This window comes from Salmo trutta, chromosome 16, assembly GCF_901001165.1.
Source record: "Salmo trutta chromosome 16, fSalTru1.1, whole genome shotgun sequence".
Lineage (NCBI taxonomy): Eukaryota > Metazoa > Chordata > Actinopteri > Salmoniformes > Salmonidae > Salmo > Salmo trutta.
In genome coordinates this window covers 49,244,044-49,264,317 of record NC_042972.1, presented here as the reverse complement: position 1 = coordinate 49,264,317, position 20,274 = coordinate 49,244,044, and the positions used below count along the sequence as shown (strand labels likewise).

General features: G+C 44.8%; 1 protein-coding gene across 4 annotated transcripts in view; it reads right to left on the bottom strand.

Moving 5' to 3' along the window:
- Nucleotides 1–2,354: 2,354 nt before the first annotated feature.
- Nucleotides 2,355–20,274, bottom strand: part of LOC115150925 (kazrin) — a 148,945-nt gene continuing 131,025 nt past the window's right edge. For 2 of the 4 annotated variants that reach the window (XM_029694765.1, XM_029694764.1), the window contains 6 exons: nucleotides 12,729–12,917; nucleotides 6,061–6,197; nucleotides 4,062–4,232; nucleotides 3,226–3,406; nucleotides 2,991–3,124; nucleotides 2,362–2,654 (listed from right to left, as the gene is read on the bottom strand). In XM_029694765.1, coding sequence (XP_029550625.1) covers nucleotides 2,481–2,654; nucleotides 2,991–3,124; nucleotides 3,226–3,406; nucleotides 4,062–4,232; nucleotides 6,061–6,197; nucleotides 12,729–12,917 — 986 coding nt within the window. In that variant the 3' untranslated portion in view covers nucleotides 2,362–2,480. Of the gene's footprint in view, nucleotides 2,655–2,990; nucleotides 3,125–3,225; nucleotides 3,407–4,061; nucleotides 4,233–6,060; nucleotides 6,198–12,728; nucleotides 12,918–15,980; nucleotides 16,077–20,274 lie in introns of those variants that run through there. The other 2 variants (XM_029694766.1, XM_029694763.1) reach the window with 2 other exon arrangements.

Below are 20,274 nucleotides of genomic sequence, written 5' to 3'. Positions count from 1 at the left end.
ACAGTAGAAACGCGACACATTATTCATAACTAACATCTGCTGTGAATTTACAACCTGTTTAAACAAGCCTCCCACAAATAAGTACTCTGCAAAATCCAGGACGATTAGCAAGTGTTCAGCCAGTGTTCCTTCAACCTTGTCAACATGCTGAGAGTGAGGCCTACAGAAGTACAAATCTCTATGAATTGTTCAGTAGCACAGGAGGTCATTTCCCTTCAGTATGGTTTTATGAATGATCCCCACAGTCTGGAAACAAACACTTGGTAAATCACAGACGAGGGTATCCTTTCTGGGGAGTGAGGGAAGGAGGGAGTCGCCATCCAACATGGCCCAGAGAGGAAGTGTTGAGAGGGGCACCAGGACACAAGAACAGATTAGACATGGAACAGAAAAACGTCACATGGATACTTGGTTGCTGGTTTTATTTTAAAATAAGATTTTATTTCAATCATTTATCATGTTCATTTTTACCCTAGAAGTTACTTCTTGTTCTTTAAATAAAATACTTAATAGATTTACTCTTTTATGCAACATCTCCTGAATGACAAAACATTACACAGATTATTATCATAATCACAAATGTAAGAAATGAGGAGGGGTTGTATGCTAAAGAGCAAAACAAACACAAAAAAACGTTCATTGCATCCAGAATGATGCAAGAGAATGAAAAATGGGAATGGGTTTTGTTTCGGGGGGGGTTAGCGAATACGAACAACAGAGAACGCTTGAGGTTGTTATTTTCACTGCTAACTAATGGATTCCTAACCAAAGCAGCACAGATAATCATGCAGGGGTTTTAGTGCACAGTCCTATGCTTACCGTTGGCACATGTTACATAGTTGTCAACTCAATAAGGACAAAAGCGATCTTACAAGGCATTGCTAACAGTGACACACATCTACTCTCGACTCTGTTTTGTTTGATCAAAGACCAAACTTGAACCTTTGGCAATTTAAAATGCGTTCAAACAGTGTGTGTGTGTGTGTGTGTGTGTGTGTGTGTGTGTGTGTGTGTGTGTGTGTGTGTGTGTGTGTATACGAGTCACAAACATTTAATTGTTTTGTGTGTTCCAATTTTTTTTTGCTTCCTGTTGTAAAACCATTATTTTGGAACCTTATTTTGGTTTTCAGCATTCAGTTTAAGAAATGTATATGGATCGATCAAACACATCTACAGACTGGGCAGGGTACTGTAAGTCTTTAACAATTGATGTCTGAAACATTCAGCATGGGTAGAACAGAGCAGGAGGCCTACACAAACAAGCACATATTAATAATCTAGCTAGCTAGCATTCCCATACTCCTAAACCTATCTCTATACAAACACACTATTCAGATCACACACTCTGGCACTCACAGCATCATCCTATTTAATGCTATCCTATTTGTCAATGCTACCCAGTGGGCTATTTAAACGTATTGTTCCTCCCCTATTGTCCAATATGACAGAATAAGCAATAAGGCCTTCTCCCCCCAGCTGTAGTAGGTTCTCTTGTACTACAGTGGCACAACAAAAGGTAGCTTAAAGTCCTTACTGTTGCTGTATAGTGGGACGATTCTGAAACAGCAGACTAACTGGTCTACTGTGAACTACAATATCAAATGTCCTTATGATTGTCATATTATTACTATTTAGTTTCACGGTCAGAAACATGGTTGTTCCATACACTTCAATGTTTTTTTAATTACGAAATGATACCAGTGGTCCAGTATACTTGGGTTCGGAGCAGGGTTGTGCTAGTATGTTTAGCCTCCAGTTACAATGTGGAGGGTAATTCCTCATTCATACTTTCATGAGGATGTCAGGAACGGGCCAAATAAGACTGGGATGGGAGAAAGTCCAGAAGAATGACAAAAGCAACTCTAAAATAAAACCGTTATCAGACAAAATACATTTACAAACACTAGGTGCAGAATGACTTCTATTTACATATGCACAGCTGTCCTTCAAGTCTCCAGTTATAAAAAAAGAAACATATATTAAGACAAATAAAAGATAACACAGCATAAACATGTCAACGCATAATAATCCCGTCTATATATTTATATGCATGTAAACATATATACATATGCATACATGTACATCTATAAATATATATTTAATTTACATACATACATTTTTGAGGATAATGTACATTATCTGGGGGCAGCAGTTGTCTCTCAGGTTTTTCTTTTGGGAACACGCGGCAACACACCCGCACACACACACACACACCCGCACACACACACACCCACCCACAGACACACACACACACACACACACACCCACACACAGACACACACACACACCCACCCAACCACACACAGACAGACACACATGAAGGCACACAAACACACACACACACACACACACACACACACACACACACACACACACACACACACACACACACACACACACACACACACACACACACACACACACACACACACTCATCTGCATGCACACAACCAGACCCACACAGAAATCCACATACACCATCACCAGTCGGCATCCTCCTCTATGTAATAATCAGGGGTGGATGTACCATCAAACAGGCCCGGGTCCATTGACTTGCGCTGCTTTCCCCGAGCAAACACCCGGGACAGGGAGCCCAGACTCATCTTCTCCTTCTTCTTTGTCTTACGCTTCTGGTCCTCCAGGTCCTCCATAGACTAGGCCAGGGGAAGGAGAGGGCAGGAGGAAAGAGAGAGGGAGGGCAGGAAGAGAGAAAGAGGGGGCAGAGGGGAGTAGGAAAGAGAGAAAGAGAGAGGGCAAGAGGACACACAGACATTCAGGTTAGTAAATGAACCGGGAGATTCTCTCACAAACAACTTGCAGATGAAATCACAGAACTACAGTAAACTAATACTTTAACAGAACTAAACCAAGGGAAAGAGCAGGCAGAGAAAAAAAGACAGACAGAACAGAACAGAGAGGAGTACAGAAAGGTACTTATAGAGAATTGTGGAGGTGTGATTACTTGGTCGGGGAGGCCAGGCAGCTCTTACATTGCAGAGGGAGTGGGTCCGGTGGCGGGGGGAGTTGATGTCGCTTGGGGTGGACGACCGATCCCCGTCAGCCGCCGACGCGTCCGAGATGACGGAGGGCTGGCGGGAGTGACAGGGACTGACCCTGACCACCGCTAGAGAAGAGACACACACACATTAGACACACTATACTCCTCAATACAGTAATGGTTGTGCTGTTTGTGTGTGTGACAGACAGACAGACAGACGAGCCTACCCTGGCGGTCCACAGTGTGTCCGTGGTAGAGGGTCTGTTGGCTCTGGCGGATGGCAGCGGTGAGGGGCAGGTCTCCCTGCATCGCCCACTCCTGACTGCCGTTCACCACCGGCTCTGAGGGCATGGCCAGGGAGTGGCGCTTCGGCACGTCCTTAGTCAGCGTGGCCAGGGACTGTTTCGCCTGGCATAAATACACACACAGGGTGGTAAGATACAGTGGTACACAGACACACACACACACACACACACACACACACACACACACACACACACACACACACACAGGAACACTGCCACACGTGTTCAAATATGCAAATATGCTAACACAAGCATTTCACTACACCCGCAATAACACCTGCTAAATATGTGTATGCGACCAATACAACTTGATTTGATTTGAAATATGCTTTTACGCTTTATGTTTGACATAGCACAATGTGTTGAAATGTGTGTGGGGTTAGATGGGACAGATCACTCCATAAGGGTTAGCATAATTCTCTGTCTGTGAGCACTTGACAGTGACGGAGATATAGTCTTTTAGATCTGATAAATCTTATCAGCTGCTGCTGAGGGTAGTGAGGAGCTAGCATAGCCCTACAGAGGAGGTGGGCTGGCTGTTGACTGGAGAGGAATTAAGGACATGGAGTGAATAATGAGGCCATCTCTCAGTCAGACAGACAGACAATCGGCTCTCTAAGGAGCTCCGCAACCAGGCAGAAAATGCATAAATTCCGTTACAGAGCAAAACACAGCATGTGTGTGTCAGTGCATATCAGCGTGTGCGTGTCACATTGCGTGTGTGTGTCTGTGTGTGAGTGTACGTGCGTGTGTCTCACCATTGTGAGCTCAGCCTCGAGCTCTTTGATGCGGTTCTCCTTCATGTCCATGTGAGAACGCAGGATGCAGGCCTGCTCTGTAGCTTCTTTGGTCTGCCTCCTCAGATCCCATTTCTCCCTCTCCAGCAGGTCCTTCTCCTTAGCCAGGGCCTTCACAGCATCCTCACTCTCCTGCAGTAGAGCACACAGACACTGTCAATCTTCAGAAGATTCACTGTAGTACTGCCTTAAACCAGTGTGTGAGCACTTGACTGCTCAATGAATCCCAGTTATATTAAGTCAAAATACTTGGAGTGTATCTGGCTACTGTATGTATGTATAGTGATTGTAATGTACTTTACGGTGCTGGTTGTAATTGAGTGTAATGTACCTTATGGTGCTGATCGTAGTTGAGTGTAACAGACCTTACGGTGCTGGTTGTAGTTACATTTACATTTTAGTCATTTAGCAGACGCTCTTATCCAGAGCGACTTACAGTAGAGTGCATACATTTTATTACATTTTTAAATACTGGTTGTAGTTGAGTGTAATGTACCTTACAGTGCTGGTCGTAGTTGAGTGTAACATACTTTACGGGGCTGGTTGTAGTTGAGTGTAACATACTTTACGGTGCTGGTTGTAGTTGAGTGTAACATACTTTACGGTGCTGGTTGTAGTTGAATGTAACATACTTTACGGTGCTGGTTGTAGTTGAGTGTAACATACTTTACGGTGCTGGTTGTAGTTGAGTGTAATGTACTTTAAGGTGCTGGTTGTAGTTGAGTGTAACATACTTTACGGTGCTGGTTGTAGTTGAGTGTAACATACTTTACGGTGCTAGTTGTAGTTGAGTGTAACATACTTTACGGTGCTGGTCGTAGTTGAGTGTAATGTACTTTATGGTGCTGGTCGTAGTTGAGTGTAACATACTTTACGGTGCTGGTCGTAGTTGAGTGTAATGTACTTTATGGTGCTGGTCGTAGTTGAGTGTAATGTACCCTACGGTGCTGGTTGTAGTTGAGCGGAATGTACCTTACAGTGCTGATCGTAGTTGTCACGTCCTGACCAGTATAAGGGGTTATTGGTTATTGTACTTTGGTCAGGACGTGGCAGGGGGTATTTGTTTTATATGGTTTGGGGTGTGTGTGTATGTAGAGGGGTGTTGGATTTATGTGTTCCGGGGTTTTTGGTTTATGTTCTTGTTTTGTGTGGCTCTCAATCAGGAACAGCTGTACATCGTTGTTGCTGATTGAGAGTCATACTTAGGTCGCCTGTTTTCACCTGTTAGTTTGTGGGAGATTGTGCTGTGTATAGCTTTGTGCCTTACCGGCCTGTTATTCGTCGTTGTGTTTTGTATACGTGTTTGTTTTGGGTTTTTCCTTCTTTGTCCGTAATAAAGAAGATGAGTGTACATATTCCCGCTGTGTTTTGGTCCACACCTTACGACATGCTTGACAGTAGTTGAGTGTAATGTACTTTACGGTGTTGGGTGTAGTTGAGTGTAATGTACCTTTTGGTGCTGGTCGTAGTTGAGTGTAACATGCCTTACGGTGCTGGTTGTAGTTGAGTGTAACATACTTTACGGTGCTGGTCGTAGTTGAGTGTAAAGTACTTTACGGTGCTGGTCGTAGTTGAGTGTAACGTACTTTACGGTGCTGGTCGTAGTTGAGTGTGACGTACTTTACGGTGCTGGTCGTGGTTGAGTGTAATGTACCTTACGGTGCTGGTCGTAGTTGAGTGGAATGTACCTTTTGGTGCTGGTCGTAGTTGAGTGAAATGTACCTTACAGTGCTGGTTGTAGTTGAGTGTAATGTACTTTACGGTGCTGGTCGTGGTTGAGTGTAATGTACCCTACGGTGCTGGTTGTAGTTGAGTGTAATGTACCTTACGGTGCTGGTTGTAGTTGAGTGTAATGTACCTTACGGTGCTGGTTGTAGTTGAGTGTAATGTACCTTACGGTGCTGGTCGTAGTTGAGTGTAATGTACCTTACGGTGCTGGTCATAGTTGAGTGTAATGTACCTTACGGTGCTGGTCGTAGTTGCGTATGAAGTCTCGGAGCTGCTCCTCCCGGCTCTCCAGTGTGGTGTACAGCTGCTGCATCTGGTTCACCAAGTCGGCCTTCTCCACCTTCAGACGCTTACGGTCAGACTTCATAGCTGTGGGACACGGACACAGACACAGACACAGTCACAGACACACACAGACACAGACACAGTCACACACACACACACACACACACACACACACACACACACACACACACACACACACACACACACACACACACACAAATCAGGACTAATGGCTTTGACCAAAGGTTGGGTCAAATATGCAGTTACAGTGCATTCGGAAAGTATTCAGACCCCTTCACTTTTTCCACATTTTGTTACGTTACAGCATAATTCTAAATTTGATTAAATTACTCTTTACCCTCATCAATCTACACACAATTCCCCATAATGACAAAGCAGAAACAGGTTTTTAGAAACGTTTGCAAATGTATAAAAAATGTAAAACAGAAATACCTTATTTATTTAAGTATTCTGACCTTTTGCTATGAGACTCGAAATTGAGTTCAGGTGCATCCTGTTTCCACTGATCAACCTTAAGATGTTTCTACAACTTGTGGTAAATTCAATTGATTGGACATGATTTGGAAAGGCACACACCTACAGCTGAAGTCGGAAGTTTACATACACCTTAGCCAAATACATTTAAACTCAGTTTTTCACAATTCCTGACATTTAATCCTAATAAAAAGTACATGTCTTAGGTCAGTTAGGATTACCACTTTATTTTAAGAATGTGAAATGTCAGAATAATAGTAGAGAGAATTATTTCTTTCAGATTTAATTTCTTTCATCACATTCCCAGTGGGTCAGAAGTTTACAACTTGGGTCAAACGTTTCGGGTAGCCTTCCACAAGCTTCCCACAATAAGTTGGGGGAATTTTGGCCCATTCCTCCTGACAGAGCTGGTGTAACTGAGTCAGGTTTGTAGGCCTCCTTGCTCGCACATGCTTTTTTTTCTCCAAAAAGTACAATTTGTCCCCATGTGCATTTGCAAACCGTAGTCTGGCTTTTTTATGGTGGTTTTGGAGCAGTGGCTTCTTCCTCGCTGAGTGGCCTTTCAGGTTATGTCGATATAGGACTCGTTTTACTGTGGACATAGATACTTTTGTACCCATTTCCTCCAGCATCTTCACAAGGTCCTTTCCTGTTGTTCTGGGATTGATTTGCACTTTTCGCACCAAAGTACGTTCATCTCTAGGAAACAGAACACGTCTCCTTCCTGAGGGGTATGATGGCTGCGTGGTCCCATGGTGTTTATACTTGCATACTATTGTTTGTACAGATGAACGTGGTACCTTCAGGCGTTTGGAAATTGCTCCCAAGGATGAACCAGACTTGGAGGTGTACAATTTTCTCAGGTCTTGGCTGATTTCTTTTGATTTCCCATGATGTCAAGCAAAGAGGCACTGAGTTTGAAGGTAGGCCTTGAAATAAATCCACAGGTACACCTCCAATTGACTCAAATTACGTCAGTTAGCCTATAAGAAGCTTCTAAAGCCAAGACATAATTTTCTGGAATTTTCCAAGCTGTTTAAAGGCACAGTCAACATAGTGTATGTAAACTTCTGACCCACTGGAATTGTGATACAGTGAATTGTAAGTGAAATAATATGTCTGTAAACAATTGTTGGAAAAATGACTTGTGTCATGCACAAAGTAGATGTCCTAACCAACTTGCCAAAACTATAGTTTGTTAACAAGAAATTTGTGGATTGGTTGAAAAACGAGTTTTAATGACTCCAACCTAAGTGCATGTAAACTTCCAACTTCAACTGTATCTATATAAGGTCCCACAGTTGACAGTGCATGTCAGAGAAAAAACCAAGCCATGAGCTTGAAGGAATTCTCCGTAGAGCTTCGAGACAGGATTGTGTCAAGGCACAATATTTCTGCAGCATTGAAGGTCCCCAAGAATACAATGGCCTGCATCATTCTTAAATGGAAGAAGTTTGGAACCACCAAGACTCTTCCTAGAGCTGGCCGCCTGGCCAAACTGAGCAATCGGGGGAGAAGGGCCTTGGTCAGGGAGGTGACCATGAACCCGATGGTCACTCTGACAGAGCTTCAGAGTTCCTCTGTGGCGATGGGAGAACCTTCCAGATGGACAACCATCTCTGCAGCACTCCACCAATCAAGCCTTTATGGTAGAGTGGCCAGAGGGAAGCCACTCCTCAGTAAAAGACACATGACAGCCCACTTGGAGTTTACCAAAAGGCACCTAAAGAACTCTCAGATCATGAGAAACAACATTCTCTGGTCTGATGCTCTTTGGACTGAATGCCAAGCATCACGTCTGGAGGAAACCTGGCTCCATCCGTATGGTGAAGCATGGTGGTGGCAGCATCATGCTGTGGGGATGTTTTTCAGAGGCAGGGATTGGGAGACTAGTCAGGATCGAGGGAAAGATGAAAAGAGCAAAGTACAGAGACATCCTTGAAGAAAACCTTCTCCAGAGCGCTGAGGACCTAGAACTGGCGTGAAGGTTCACCTCAAATCAAATCAAATCGTATTGGTCACATACACACGGTTAGCAGATGTTAATGCGAGTGTAGCGAAATGCTTGTGCTTCTAGTTCCGACAGTGCAGCAATATCTATCATGTAATCTAACAATTCCACAACAAATACCTAATACACTCAAATCTAAGTAAAGGAATGGAATAAGAATATATATAAATATATGGATGAGCAATGACAAAGTGGCATTGGCAAGATGCAATAGATGGTATAAAATACAGAATATACATATGAGATGAGTAATGCAAGATATGTAAACATTATTAATGTGGCATTATTAAAGTGACTACTTATCCATTTATTAAAGTGGGCAATGATTTCAAGTCTGTATGTAGGCAGCAGCCTCTCTGTGTTGGTGATAGGCTGTTTAGCAGTCTGATGGCCTTGAGATACAAGCTGTTTTTCAGTCTCTCGGTCCCAGCTTTGATGCACCTGTACTGACCTTGCCTTCTGAGTGGTAGCGGGGTGAACAGGCAGTGGCTCGGGTGGTTGTTGTCCTTGTTCCTGTGACATCGGGTGTTATAGGTGTCCCCGGTTATGCGTTGTGCAGACTGCACCACCCTCTGGAGAGCCTTGCGGTTGTGGGCGGTGCAGGTACCGTACCAGGCGGTGATGCAGCCCGACAGGATGCTCTCAATTGTGCATCTGTAAAAGTTTGTGATGCTTTTAGGTGACAAGCCACATTTCTTCAGCCTCCTGAGGTTGAAGAGGCGCTGTTGCGCCTTCACCACACTGTCTGTGTGGGTGGACCATTTCAGTTTGTCTATGGTGTCCGCCGAGTAACTTAAAACTTTCCACCTTCTCCACTGCTGTCCCATCGATGTGGATAGGGGGGTGCTCCCTCTGCTGTTTCCTGAAGTCCACGATCATCTCCTTTGTTTTGTTGACGTTGAGTGAGAGGTTGTTTTCCTGACACCACACTCCGAGTGCTCTCATCTCATCCCTGTAGGCCGTCTCATTGTTGTTGGTCTCAAACCTACTACTGTTGTGTCGTCTGCAAACTTGATGATTGAGTTGGAGGCGTGCATGGCTAACGCAGTCATGGGTGAACAGGGAGTACAGGAGGGGGCTGTGCACGCACCCTTGTGGGGCCCCATTGTTGAGGATTAGCGAAGTGGAGATGTTGTTTCCTACCTTCACCACCTGGGGGAGGCCCGTCAGGAAGTCCAGGACCCAATTGCCAGGGCGGGGTGGAGACCCAGGGCCTCTAGCTTGATGATGAGTTTGGAGGGTACTATGGTGTTGAATGCTGAGCTGTAGTCAATGAACAGTATTCTTACATAGGTATTCTTCTTGTCAAGTTTTCCTTCCAACAGGAAAACGACCCTAACCAAACAGCCAAGACAATGCAGGAGTGGCTTCGGGACAAGTCTCTAAACGTGAGTGGCCCAGCCAGATCCCGGACTTGAACCCGATCTAACATCTCCGGAGAGACCTGAAAATAGCTGTGCAGCGACGCTCTCCATCCAACTTGACAGAGCTTGAGAGGATTTGCAGAGAAGAATGGGAGAAACTCCCCAAATACAGGTGTGCCAAGCTTGTAGCATCATACCCAAGAAGACGCGAGGCTGCAATCGCTGCCAAAGGTGCTTCAACAAAGTACTGAGTAAAGGGTCTAAATACTTATGTAAATGTGATATTTCAGTGTTTTATTTTGAATACATTTGCAAACATTTCTAAAAAACAGTTTTCACTTTGTCATTATGGGCTATTGTGTGTAGACTGATGAGGGGGAAAAAAACTATTCAATCAATTTTAGAATAATGTAATGTGACAAAATGTGGAAAAAGTTAAGGGGTCTGAATACTTTCCGAATGCACTGTATATTGGATTGCCACAAGATGGCACTGTGACATATTGTAAAATACCAGGAAGAGCAACACTGCTTTTCCATAGAAGCACCATGGAGTAAATGATGTAATGCTCTAAGTTCAGTAGCAGATAGTCACATAACCCTGATGTGGAGACTACATTCACCTATCCTTTCCTAAATACGCTTGGCATAAATGGCATTTGCTACACAGACAGCCTGTTTAAAAACAGCCAACTTCCAGGGTTGAAACTTGCTTTTCAGTAGAGACCATAACTCATCAGCTGTATTTGTAGGACAGGAATCTAGAGAAAGCCTTGACAGGCAGAGTAAGATTGTGACTTACGAACAGTATTCCTGAAGCTCTTTATTCAAGGAAAAGGAGAAGCTGTCCTCGCAATAACCGCAACACAGGTGGCAATCATTGAGGCTTAAGCATTCCCAATGTACATGTTCCACCATAACTCTCCTCACTCAACATTTAAACCTGTTCTTCAACAGTTACACAAGAGAGCTCTACATCTATGAGCACGTCACCTCCCGCCTGTTGCTCCCTGAGCGGAAGAGAGGAAGACAGAGGAGGAGGGCTAGATGGGGGGGACGTTAGAGAGATGAGTTATAGGTTTGTCTTCTTTACGTTTTCACGCTCCCACCATTCTACATGCAGCCAGTCTGCCTCAGAAGGGGATAACTTCGTTAACTTTGCTTTCTTTGGGTTAAACAAGCAAGTAAATATTTAGCTGTAAAATATTGCTTTGCGGGCAGGGGTAAGAGGAGTTGGCGAACCACACTTGGCCACAGTACGATGACAAGCTGTCTCCTCTCACTACCACATACTCTACATAGCATTCCACTCCAAGCCAAAAGCATACACTGCATCATAAAGCAATGCCTTTGTGCTACCATTTATAGATCTCAACCTTACAAGAACTGAGCCTAGACTGTGGACTGATGAACAGATCTCATTACTGACAATGTTGGAAGGATAGAACAGGCAGAAGGTATTGACTTATCTCCCTCACACACACATCATGACTGATAGGAGATTTGGAGATGACAGATAGGATTTCTCTACCACACAGTTAGTATTTAGATAAACATGTGGCCCATACCAGACACAACTACGTCAGATTGCATTTTGAAAGGGATTGACTGATCGATGTGTTGAGTGATAAACTGATGTTATCTCTACTGAGATGAAGTGGGTTTGACTGAGCTGTGTGAGAAACATATGGGGCTTAAGTGGGTGTGGCAGGGCTCAGACAGCTGTGTAGTATAATTGGACTCAGGTAGAACAGTAGGGTAGGACTCAGGTAGGACAGTAGGGTAGGACTCAGGTAGTACAGTAGGGTAGGACTCAGGTAGTACAGTAGGGTAGGACTCAGGTGGAACAGTAGGGTAGGACTCAGGTAAGACAGTAGGGTAGGACTCAGTTAGGACAGTAGGGGAGGACTCAGGTAGGACAGTAGAGTAGGACTCAGGTAGAACAGTAGGGTAGGACTCAGATAGGTAAGTAGGGTAGTAGTCATGGAAGGACAGTAGGGTAGGAGTCAGGTAGGACAGTAGGGTAGGACTCAGGTAGAACAGTAGCAGGACTCAGGTAGGACAGTAGGGTGGGGCTCAGGTAGGAATCAAGTAGAACAGTAGGGTAGGACTCAAGTAGACCTCAAGTAGGACTCAGGTAGGACAGGTTGGACAGTAGGGTAGACCTCAGGTAGGACAGAAGGGTAGAACTCAGGTAGGACAGTAGGGCAGGACTCAGGTAGAACAGTAGGGTAGGACTCAGGTAGAACAGTAGGGTAGGACTCAGGTAGAACAGTAGTGTTGGACTCAGGTAGGACAGTAGGGTAGGACTCAGGTAGAACAGTAGGGTAGGACTCAGGTAGGACAGTAGGGTAGGACTCAGGTAGAACAGTAGTGTTGGACTCAGGTAGGACAGTAGGGTAGGACTCAGGTAGGACAGTAGGGTAGGACTCAGGTAGTACAGTAGTAGGTCTCAGGTAGTACAGTAGTAGGACTCAAGTAGGACTGTAGTGTAGGGTTCAGGTAGGACAGTAGAGTAGGACTCTGGTAGGACAGTAGAGTAGGACTCAGGTAGCACAGAAGGGTAGGACTCAGGTCGAACGGTAGGATGGACTCAAGGAGGGACCGTAGGGTAGGACTCAGGTAAGACAGTAGGGTAGGACTCAGGTAGGACTCATGAGTTCAGTAGGGCAGACTCAGGTAGGGCAGTAGGGTAGGACTCAGGTAGGATAGGGTATTAGGTGAGCACTACGAGGGTCGTCCTGACCTTGTAAGGCCTCCTTGGCGCGGTCCAGCTCCTGCTCCTTGTCTCCCAGCTGCACACGGAGCTCAGTGGCTGAAAGGAGGTGGGAGGAGCAGCCCTGGGTCTCCTCCAGGTCCTTACTCAACATGTCCTTCATCTGCCTCAACAGGTGCACCTCCTCCTGCAGCTGGGCCACCTCCTCACGCAGCAACACTATGGAGGAACAGAGGAGAGAGAGAGAAGTTAGAAGAAGAATCTACCTATTTGTCCATTTCTTACAGTCCACAGAAATCTCTTTCTGCTTTTAACCCCTCGAGGTGAGGAATGGAGAGAATGAAGTGAAAGAATAAGGACCAGAGAAGGGGTGGGGAAGGATGAGTGGAGAGGAGAATGGGGAAGAGAGATGGAAGTAAAAACAGACAGGAGGAAAAGAGAATGAGAATGTAGAGGGAGAAGTTGACGGGTATAGAGAGGGGGAGAAAGGCAGAGCGAATGAGCGAGGGAGACGGTGGACGTTGTGAGAGTCGATATCAGAAAGAGGGAGGGGGGGGGTGTGTGAAACAGGGTGACAAACTTAAGGGGAGAGGAGCAGAGAGAGTGCAATAATGAGGCTACACTCAACACCTTTTCAGAGAGGAAAACCCACAACACATGCACAAGCTCGCTCATATGCAGACGCACCCGTGCACGCGCACACACATTCACGTGCACAGCAGGCTCTATATAAGCTGAAGCCATGGGTGATAGAGAGATAGAGAGATAGAGTTAAATGAGGAGTGACAGTCTCAGGACTCAAACTGGCAAGGCTACAGAGCGGTGACAGACAGTGGTTTGATAAGACTATAAAAAAATCTATCTGGAAAACAAGCTTCAGCCATGTTCTTTAGCTCCGTGCCTTTCCACTGACATACGCCTCACAGCCCTCTGGGAGCTTAGGGACTTAGAGTGATAAACAAGAGCAGGAAACCAAGGAAACCACACAGAGAAACAGAGAGAATCAAGACAGTAATTGGCACAGTATCTCCTAATACACAAACACATTCACCAAGGCAAGCAACACAGAACACAAATACGCTAAACTGGGCATCCATTTTATAAGGTATTGACTAACTGGGGTTTGTTTACAGTTTTTTTTTTTTTTTTGCCCAATAAGGGCCACCACAAGAAAGGAATGGCCTTGTAATACCGAGTTATATTTTCACACTAGCTTCTTGAACATTCTTGAATATCTATAATGGTTTAGAACGATGCACAATGTCAGTATGTCTGGGAAGAAGCTTGACCAGCAGCAGAAATCAGTGGCCAAAACACTTCCAGCCCTGCCCCTAAGCAGGGAAAGGGTTGGTTGGTACCTGGTGAGGACACCTGTAAAAATCTGATGGCTCCTGGAAGTGGTTTTGGACCGTTTTGGCCACTATCCTTCCTCTGGTCTAAGATAGCCAAGGGCATTGTAGCCAGACTGCGTGGGGCTGCAGAGGCCCAGAAAAGAGAGGAAGGGACAGTCCATCGGTCACTGTCGACTCCGGCTGTGAAGAGACCCGCTGGGCAGCAGTTCCGTATTGTACGTGGCATCCAGGAGGTAGTTCCCTGGAGAGAGCAACCTTTCACAGCCTTCTCGCCCGCTAAGCCCACTCATCTGTTTACCTATACAGGCTTGCTTAGTTGTTGCAGGTGAGGCCAGCTGCCGCCTTTGATCGCTCTGTAGAGCAGAGCAGCCAGACACAAGTTCAAAGTATACGTCCCAGGCAGTTACGCGCTGTTCAGATGATCTGCAGTCCTATCTGCGCTGTTAGAGCAATCTGTAGTGTGATAAGTACGATCTCTAGCTGTGAAATAAATACGATCTGCGGTTCTGTTCTGTGGTTGAGAGGGTCTAAATGCCCCCCTCTCGGTGTGACAGTATCATATAATTATGTCCTAGCAGGCATAACGCACCGAGGATGCTAACATGGAAGATAAAAAAAGAAACAAGAGTCAGCTATTTTCAAAATGGCTGTGTGTCCCCTCCCCACGCCGGAGAGTGTTTCAGGTCAGTTTAACTCTAATGGGATATCATTTTATGTGTATGATAATGATCATGTAGATTTATATGTAGAGGTAAGTAGGCTACTTCAAGGAAATTGTCATCACCAGCACTGTGGAGAGTGTATGCATCTACACGGGCGATCGTGGAGCAGTTTGAACAGAGCTAGTCAACATGGCTTAACATATGCGAGACAGACACATGGCGAGCACTCAGAGATTCTCTAGATACTGTGGGAACCGAACAGAGGGTGATTTAAGAACAAGCAATCAGCACCATAATTCCCTCAAATACACTTTCCCATCGATTCCCCCCAAACCCTCATCCTGCCATTACTCCCCACTTCCAGCTCTGAGCTGCATAATCACTCCTCTTTCAGGTTCCCTGCCTCCCTCCCTGCCTGCCTCAAAGTCGGTATGAAATGAAGGCAAGGCAAATCCTGGAGAATCTTCTTTATTTTTTTCCCAGAGATATTTCAGTTCAGATAAGCCTGTTGGCAGTGACCTCATCAGGAGAAGAGAGGCTGCACAGCATCTCGTCGTCAGTTTGGTTTAAACACGTGCACATAGTGAAATTACTCGTGTTTGGTTGTTTTTTTCTCACACAATGCACAGGGTTGCAAAATTCCGGGAATTTCTTGCTTTCCTGGTTGGAGGATTCTGGATTTCCTGCTTATTCCCTCTTGATTTCGGGGAAAACAGGGAATGTGTTAAAAGTTCCCGGGATTTAGCAAGCCTAGGCACACGTGTGGGACAATCCTGAGAGGTCATCTTTTTGTATACACTATTGAAGAATAAGCCAAAATAAATAGTTCGTACTGACTGGCCATAATGTCCCCTGGCTTGGGCTGTGACGATGATCGTATTACTGCCACACCAGTGGTCACGAGTCATGACTGCAGTCAAATTCCACGTGACCGTTCAGTCACTATAATTAAGCTTCTCCAAGCTCTGATGCTGCTGATGGTCATTAGTAGCCTACCAAACTTGCTAACTGCCTGGTACTCAGCCCTCTATTGTCCCTCTAATCACTCTGACATCAATGTAACCAAAAATTGAATCAAACCCTTCATGAGAGCCCATGAGCTCATGTTGCACAACATTTCTATAGGCTAGGCAACTGCATGAGAAAACAGAGTGATGGCCTCTATTAAAAAGAGGAGGATCCCATCAGCTTTCTATAGGCTAGGCCTACTATATTTATTTCTTAATATTAGGCACATTGCTTCTCTTTACAACAGGAGTATAGCCTACCTGGCTGGCATGAAAATGAACCACGGGAAAAGCATAGATGACGTCTTTTTTCCCGCTGCCCGTTTCGAGACGGTTGGATGATAATGGTCCATTCTAAATCCAAACAAATTTCACACATACATTATTTAGCATATGTAAAGACAAGATTAAATCAAGAACAGTCTGATGGGTGACAATATTAGCCTATCACTTGTCAATGATATATTATCACTTGCGAATGATGCCCAGCTTAAGGCAAGAAACAGCATATGTTTTCTTGCAGACTTTTTCAAATCATAGGCGCACATCTCATGTCGTTTGGAGGAAATATCCTTTCTATTTTATTCAGCTTTGTTCAATTGTATTCTTCATACTATAAAATAATATAACATAATGCCACGCAATTCTAAGCAAATCTTGTCTGCTAAATGAACTAGTGTAGCCCACAGCCATATGGCATAGCCATATCAGGACAACTCAGAGTATGCTATTCTGTTCTTCTGAAATAGACCACATTTTCTTCATATCATGTTCCTTTAGACCTGGATTTATTGTGATGTTGTATATTAAATGGATTTATTCGACTTTTTAAAATGCAAATATTCCAAAGGTCTGTATTAGTGGCTTGTAGGCTCTGCATGGAAGCCAGGAATGCTAAATGTGTTTATGTTAATGAACGCTCAATTGTCGTGAGACCGGCAGTTATTTGCTTGACAATCAACGGCTGACAAAATGTCATGACCGCCACAGCCCTACCACTAGCCTGTTGTATTGTTAGCATCATTTCTTGTCTACTGTCATAGCCCCACCAGTAGACGGTGAATGCCCTGTTCCTGTAGCCACCTTCCTGAGGAGAGAAGAAGACCTCATCTCTTCACTCAGCAGTGGCCCACTCAACTATTCCTGTCTGAGCCACGACTCTATTAAAAGCTCCATCAGGACTGCTCTGAGTCTGACCAGGCCATCAACCCGTGCTCTTCCCTCCCACTGGCTTCTCCACTCAGGTACTGAGAGGGTCAGGACACGCCTGGCTGAGCAGGTAGGTCTAGTGGCTGTTTGCTTCGTGGCTAAAAGAAGCCAGAGGCATGAGCTAGGTACCCGTGCTGTGTGTTTGATACGAGTGTCAAACACATGCTTGATAGCAGCTATATGCTCTACCTCTATGTGGTATACTCTAGGAATGTCGGGACGGGTGTCACCTCCCTCTGCATTTGCTACTATGCCAGAGGCTTTGGCCATTCCTCCTCTCCTGTTTCAGGTAGCCACAATGCTGACCGGAGTGACACCAAATTTGTCCTTCAACTCTCAGCTACACCGTGTTAACTATAAATATCCACCGGCATTGTCCTAACCGAGTGGAACGGTACTCTTGCAAAGACACGACACCTTAATACAGTGTGAAACTGTCCATTACACAGTGGTTACTGTGTGCAGACCTCTGTATCATCTTAATAAGCATCTCCACGGACCCTGTTAGATTGACCGGGTTATGAAAATGTATGATCTGCATCCCCGACTGCAATATTCAGTGTAATAAATGGAACACGTTCCTCAGGTTTGTTATAGCAGGGAATTTGCCAGTGAACAACAGAGAGAAAGAGCTTACAGCGAATGATTAGGCAAACCATGGTCCTTTGAAAATATAATCACCTAACTCAAATATGTGCATGAATTACTCTCTTACATTTCCATTTTCAAACATTCCACATTATTCTTGCAGCACAAACAGCGCACTTAACAGCAATATTAACCTTGTAAATGATTATTTTCAACATCCATTTACATACACTGCAGGGGCCGCTTTCTCTATTTGAGAAACAGTGTGGGTACTGTTGGATGGATGCTGCTTAGCCTGGTTGATCTACTTGAGTTAATGTATGGAACGAAGTACACGGGACTCCACACTTTATGTCTGGAGAGTGACAGCGACATGTCAGTATACATCTGGCACAGTATCAGTGGGCTTGAGACCAGAGAAGAGTATTACACTCTCACCCAGTACATTCCATAAAGCTCCATCGTTTAAGAGCATTGATCCTGTATTTCTATCCATGGTTACTGTATTATGTTCTACTGTATGTGGAGTGCCGAACAGGGAAGGGTTTTACTGGGTAAGCAGAAGCAGCATTAGTAGGAACGCTGTAATCTCGCAATATGTTTAAAACCTTCACAATCCTTGGATTACTATTTGATTGTCAGTTCCCACAATAATCTGGAAATCGAACACGGACTAGAGGTATTTTCACTCCCGTACATTTGGGTCCTGACTCTCTCTACACTATGTGTTCCCTTGGTGGGATTGGTATTTGTATTTATTAAGGATCTTCATTAGCTGCTGCCTTGGCAGCAACATTAAGGCATTGATATACAATTGAAAATATTTACACGCCATTCCATTTCATAACACTTTTCACAACACGTTAAGCGTGCTCCCTCAGGCCACTACTCTACTATCACATATCTACAATACAAAATCCATGTGTGCATGTGTGTGTGGAGTGCGTGTATTATCATGTGTGTCTGTGCTGGTGCTGCACAGCTCTAATACACCCAGTATGGAGAGGAGAGGGGGAATTGTAGTTGGGGGAGGAGAAGATGAATGATTTTTTTTAGAGAATATGCAGACAACCAATATTTTACAGTAGCATTGCAGATAACTGTAGTGTAGTAAAAAAAGGCCACTATAACCTGGAGAATTATTCACTAATGCACTGAGGTCACTAGAGCTACCAAGTAGCAAAATATTCAACCCTTTCAAATCCTTTCAGTTTTTATTTAAACAATAATTTGCCGTTGTTAGCGGCTGATAAAAGCGCAGAAAGGATGCTGGGGAGGTTCAAACAGCACTGAACAAAAGCCCCTGTGTGACTCACTGAGTAGACCACCATAAAACACGGCTCAGAACATCATTACAATGGTTCATCACAAGCGTCTGCCACCCCTCCGCCGTCCTTTTCACAAGTCTTTTTTTTATATATAAAACTAGGAAGATAAACATATCAATCGTTACACAGCATGTTCAGAAACTCAGGACGTCTCCGTGCTGCTCCAGCAACAACAGTCAGAAATGTTAACATGTTTGTTGATGATGTGAACTGCATTCCAGCTGATTATGCTGCGTTAACCCACTGTCAGCAGGGGGCCGGTCGAAACCGGAAGCATCTGGTTTTCAGGAGAAAAGCAGAGAAGAGGCGAAGCCTGAAAACCGGATGTTTCCGGTTTCTTCCGACCTCAGGCGATTATTTTACATCTGCTACATTAAGATAGAATCCACCTGTTACTCTCTGAGATTATCATGACCCATCCTTGGCTGTGGTGCTGCAGGCAGCTGTCAATCAAAGGGAGCCATTGGGCCAACCCCCTCTGGCTCACTGACCTCTCATGACACAACTCTTCAGTAGTCACCTGACTTGCCAAGCTTCATCCACTTTGACATCTCCTTACTTCTGAAGCCAATTTTCAATTAGATTAATTCAATATTTCATTACTGGGGTTCATAAAGTTGCTTGGATGCCTACAGTGAGGTTTTAGTAGCTGGCGATGGTTATGAATATATTACATCTTATAGTCTGCTCCAGGCCACAGAGCATCTGTGCCTCCATGTCTCTTTGTCTCTCCTCCCTTCCCAGACTTCAACCGCTCTATGTGTGTGACGGAGGAGTCACGTGATGCTTGGATGGCTGTATCGGTATGTGTGTGTGTGTGTGTGTGTACGCGCGCTTGTGTGTGTGCGTGCGTACTAATGCGAGTGCGCGTGGCTGCCTGGTGCGCTCTGCATCTCTGATCATTACTGCGTGGAGGAGACGATCCTCAGGAAAGGAGAACTGTACTGGGATCGCCGCGAGGGGATGACGGGTCGGCCGCTGCTCCTCATCCAACTCCTCATGCAGATAATATGAGCCTAGAGATCCTTCATAGTCAAACAGAAGTGTGGGTGTGGTTGAGAGAGAGAGCCCTCTTATTAATAGCCTGCGTGTTCTGTGCATCCTCAGACAAACCCCTCTCCCTTTCGCTCTCTCTGTTGGGAGGATATACAGACAGGATTCTACTGGTCACGGAGGTCCTTCACTCATCACTTGGAATATCCGTACTATCCACTCCGAATCGATTCATTTCGTTTCTCATGAAGCAAACCGATCTAAAAGGCCTATTGTAAGACCATGTGGAAGGAATCACAAAATGGCTGTTCAGAGCGACTTGATGAGAGCAGTCTCGAAAGAGACATCCTGTAATCTCCATGAAAACGAAGAGCATTTTGTTCACATCTCAAGTCAAGAGGATGAACCAAATATAGGGCATTACATAAGAGGATAAC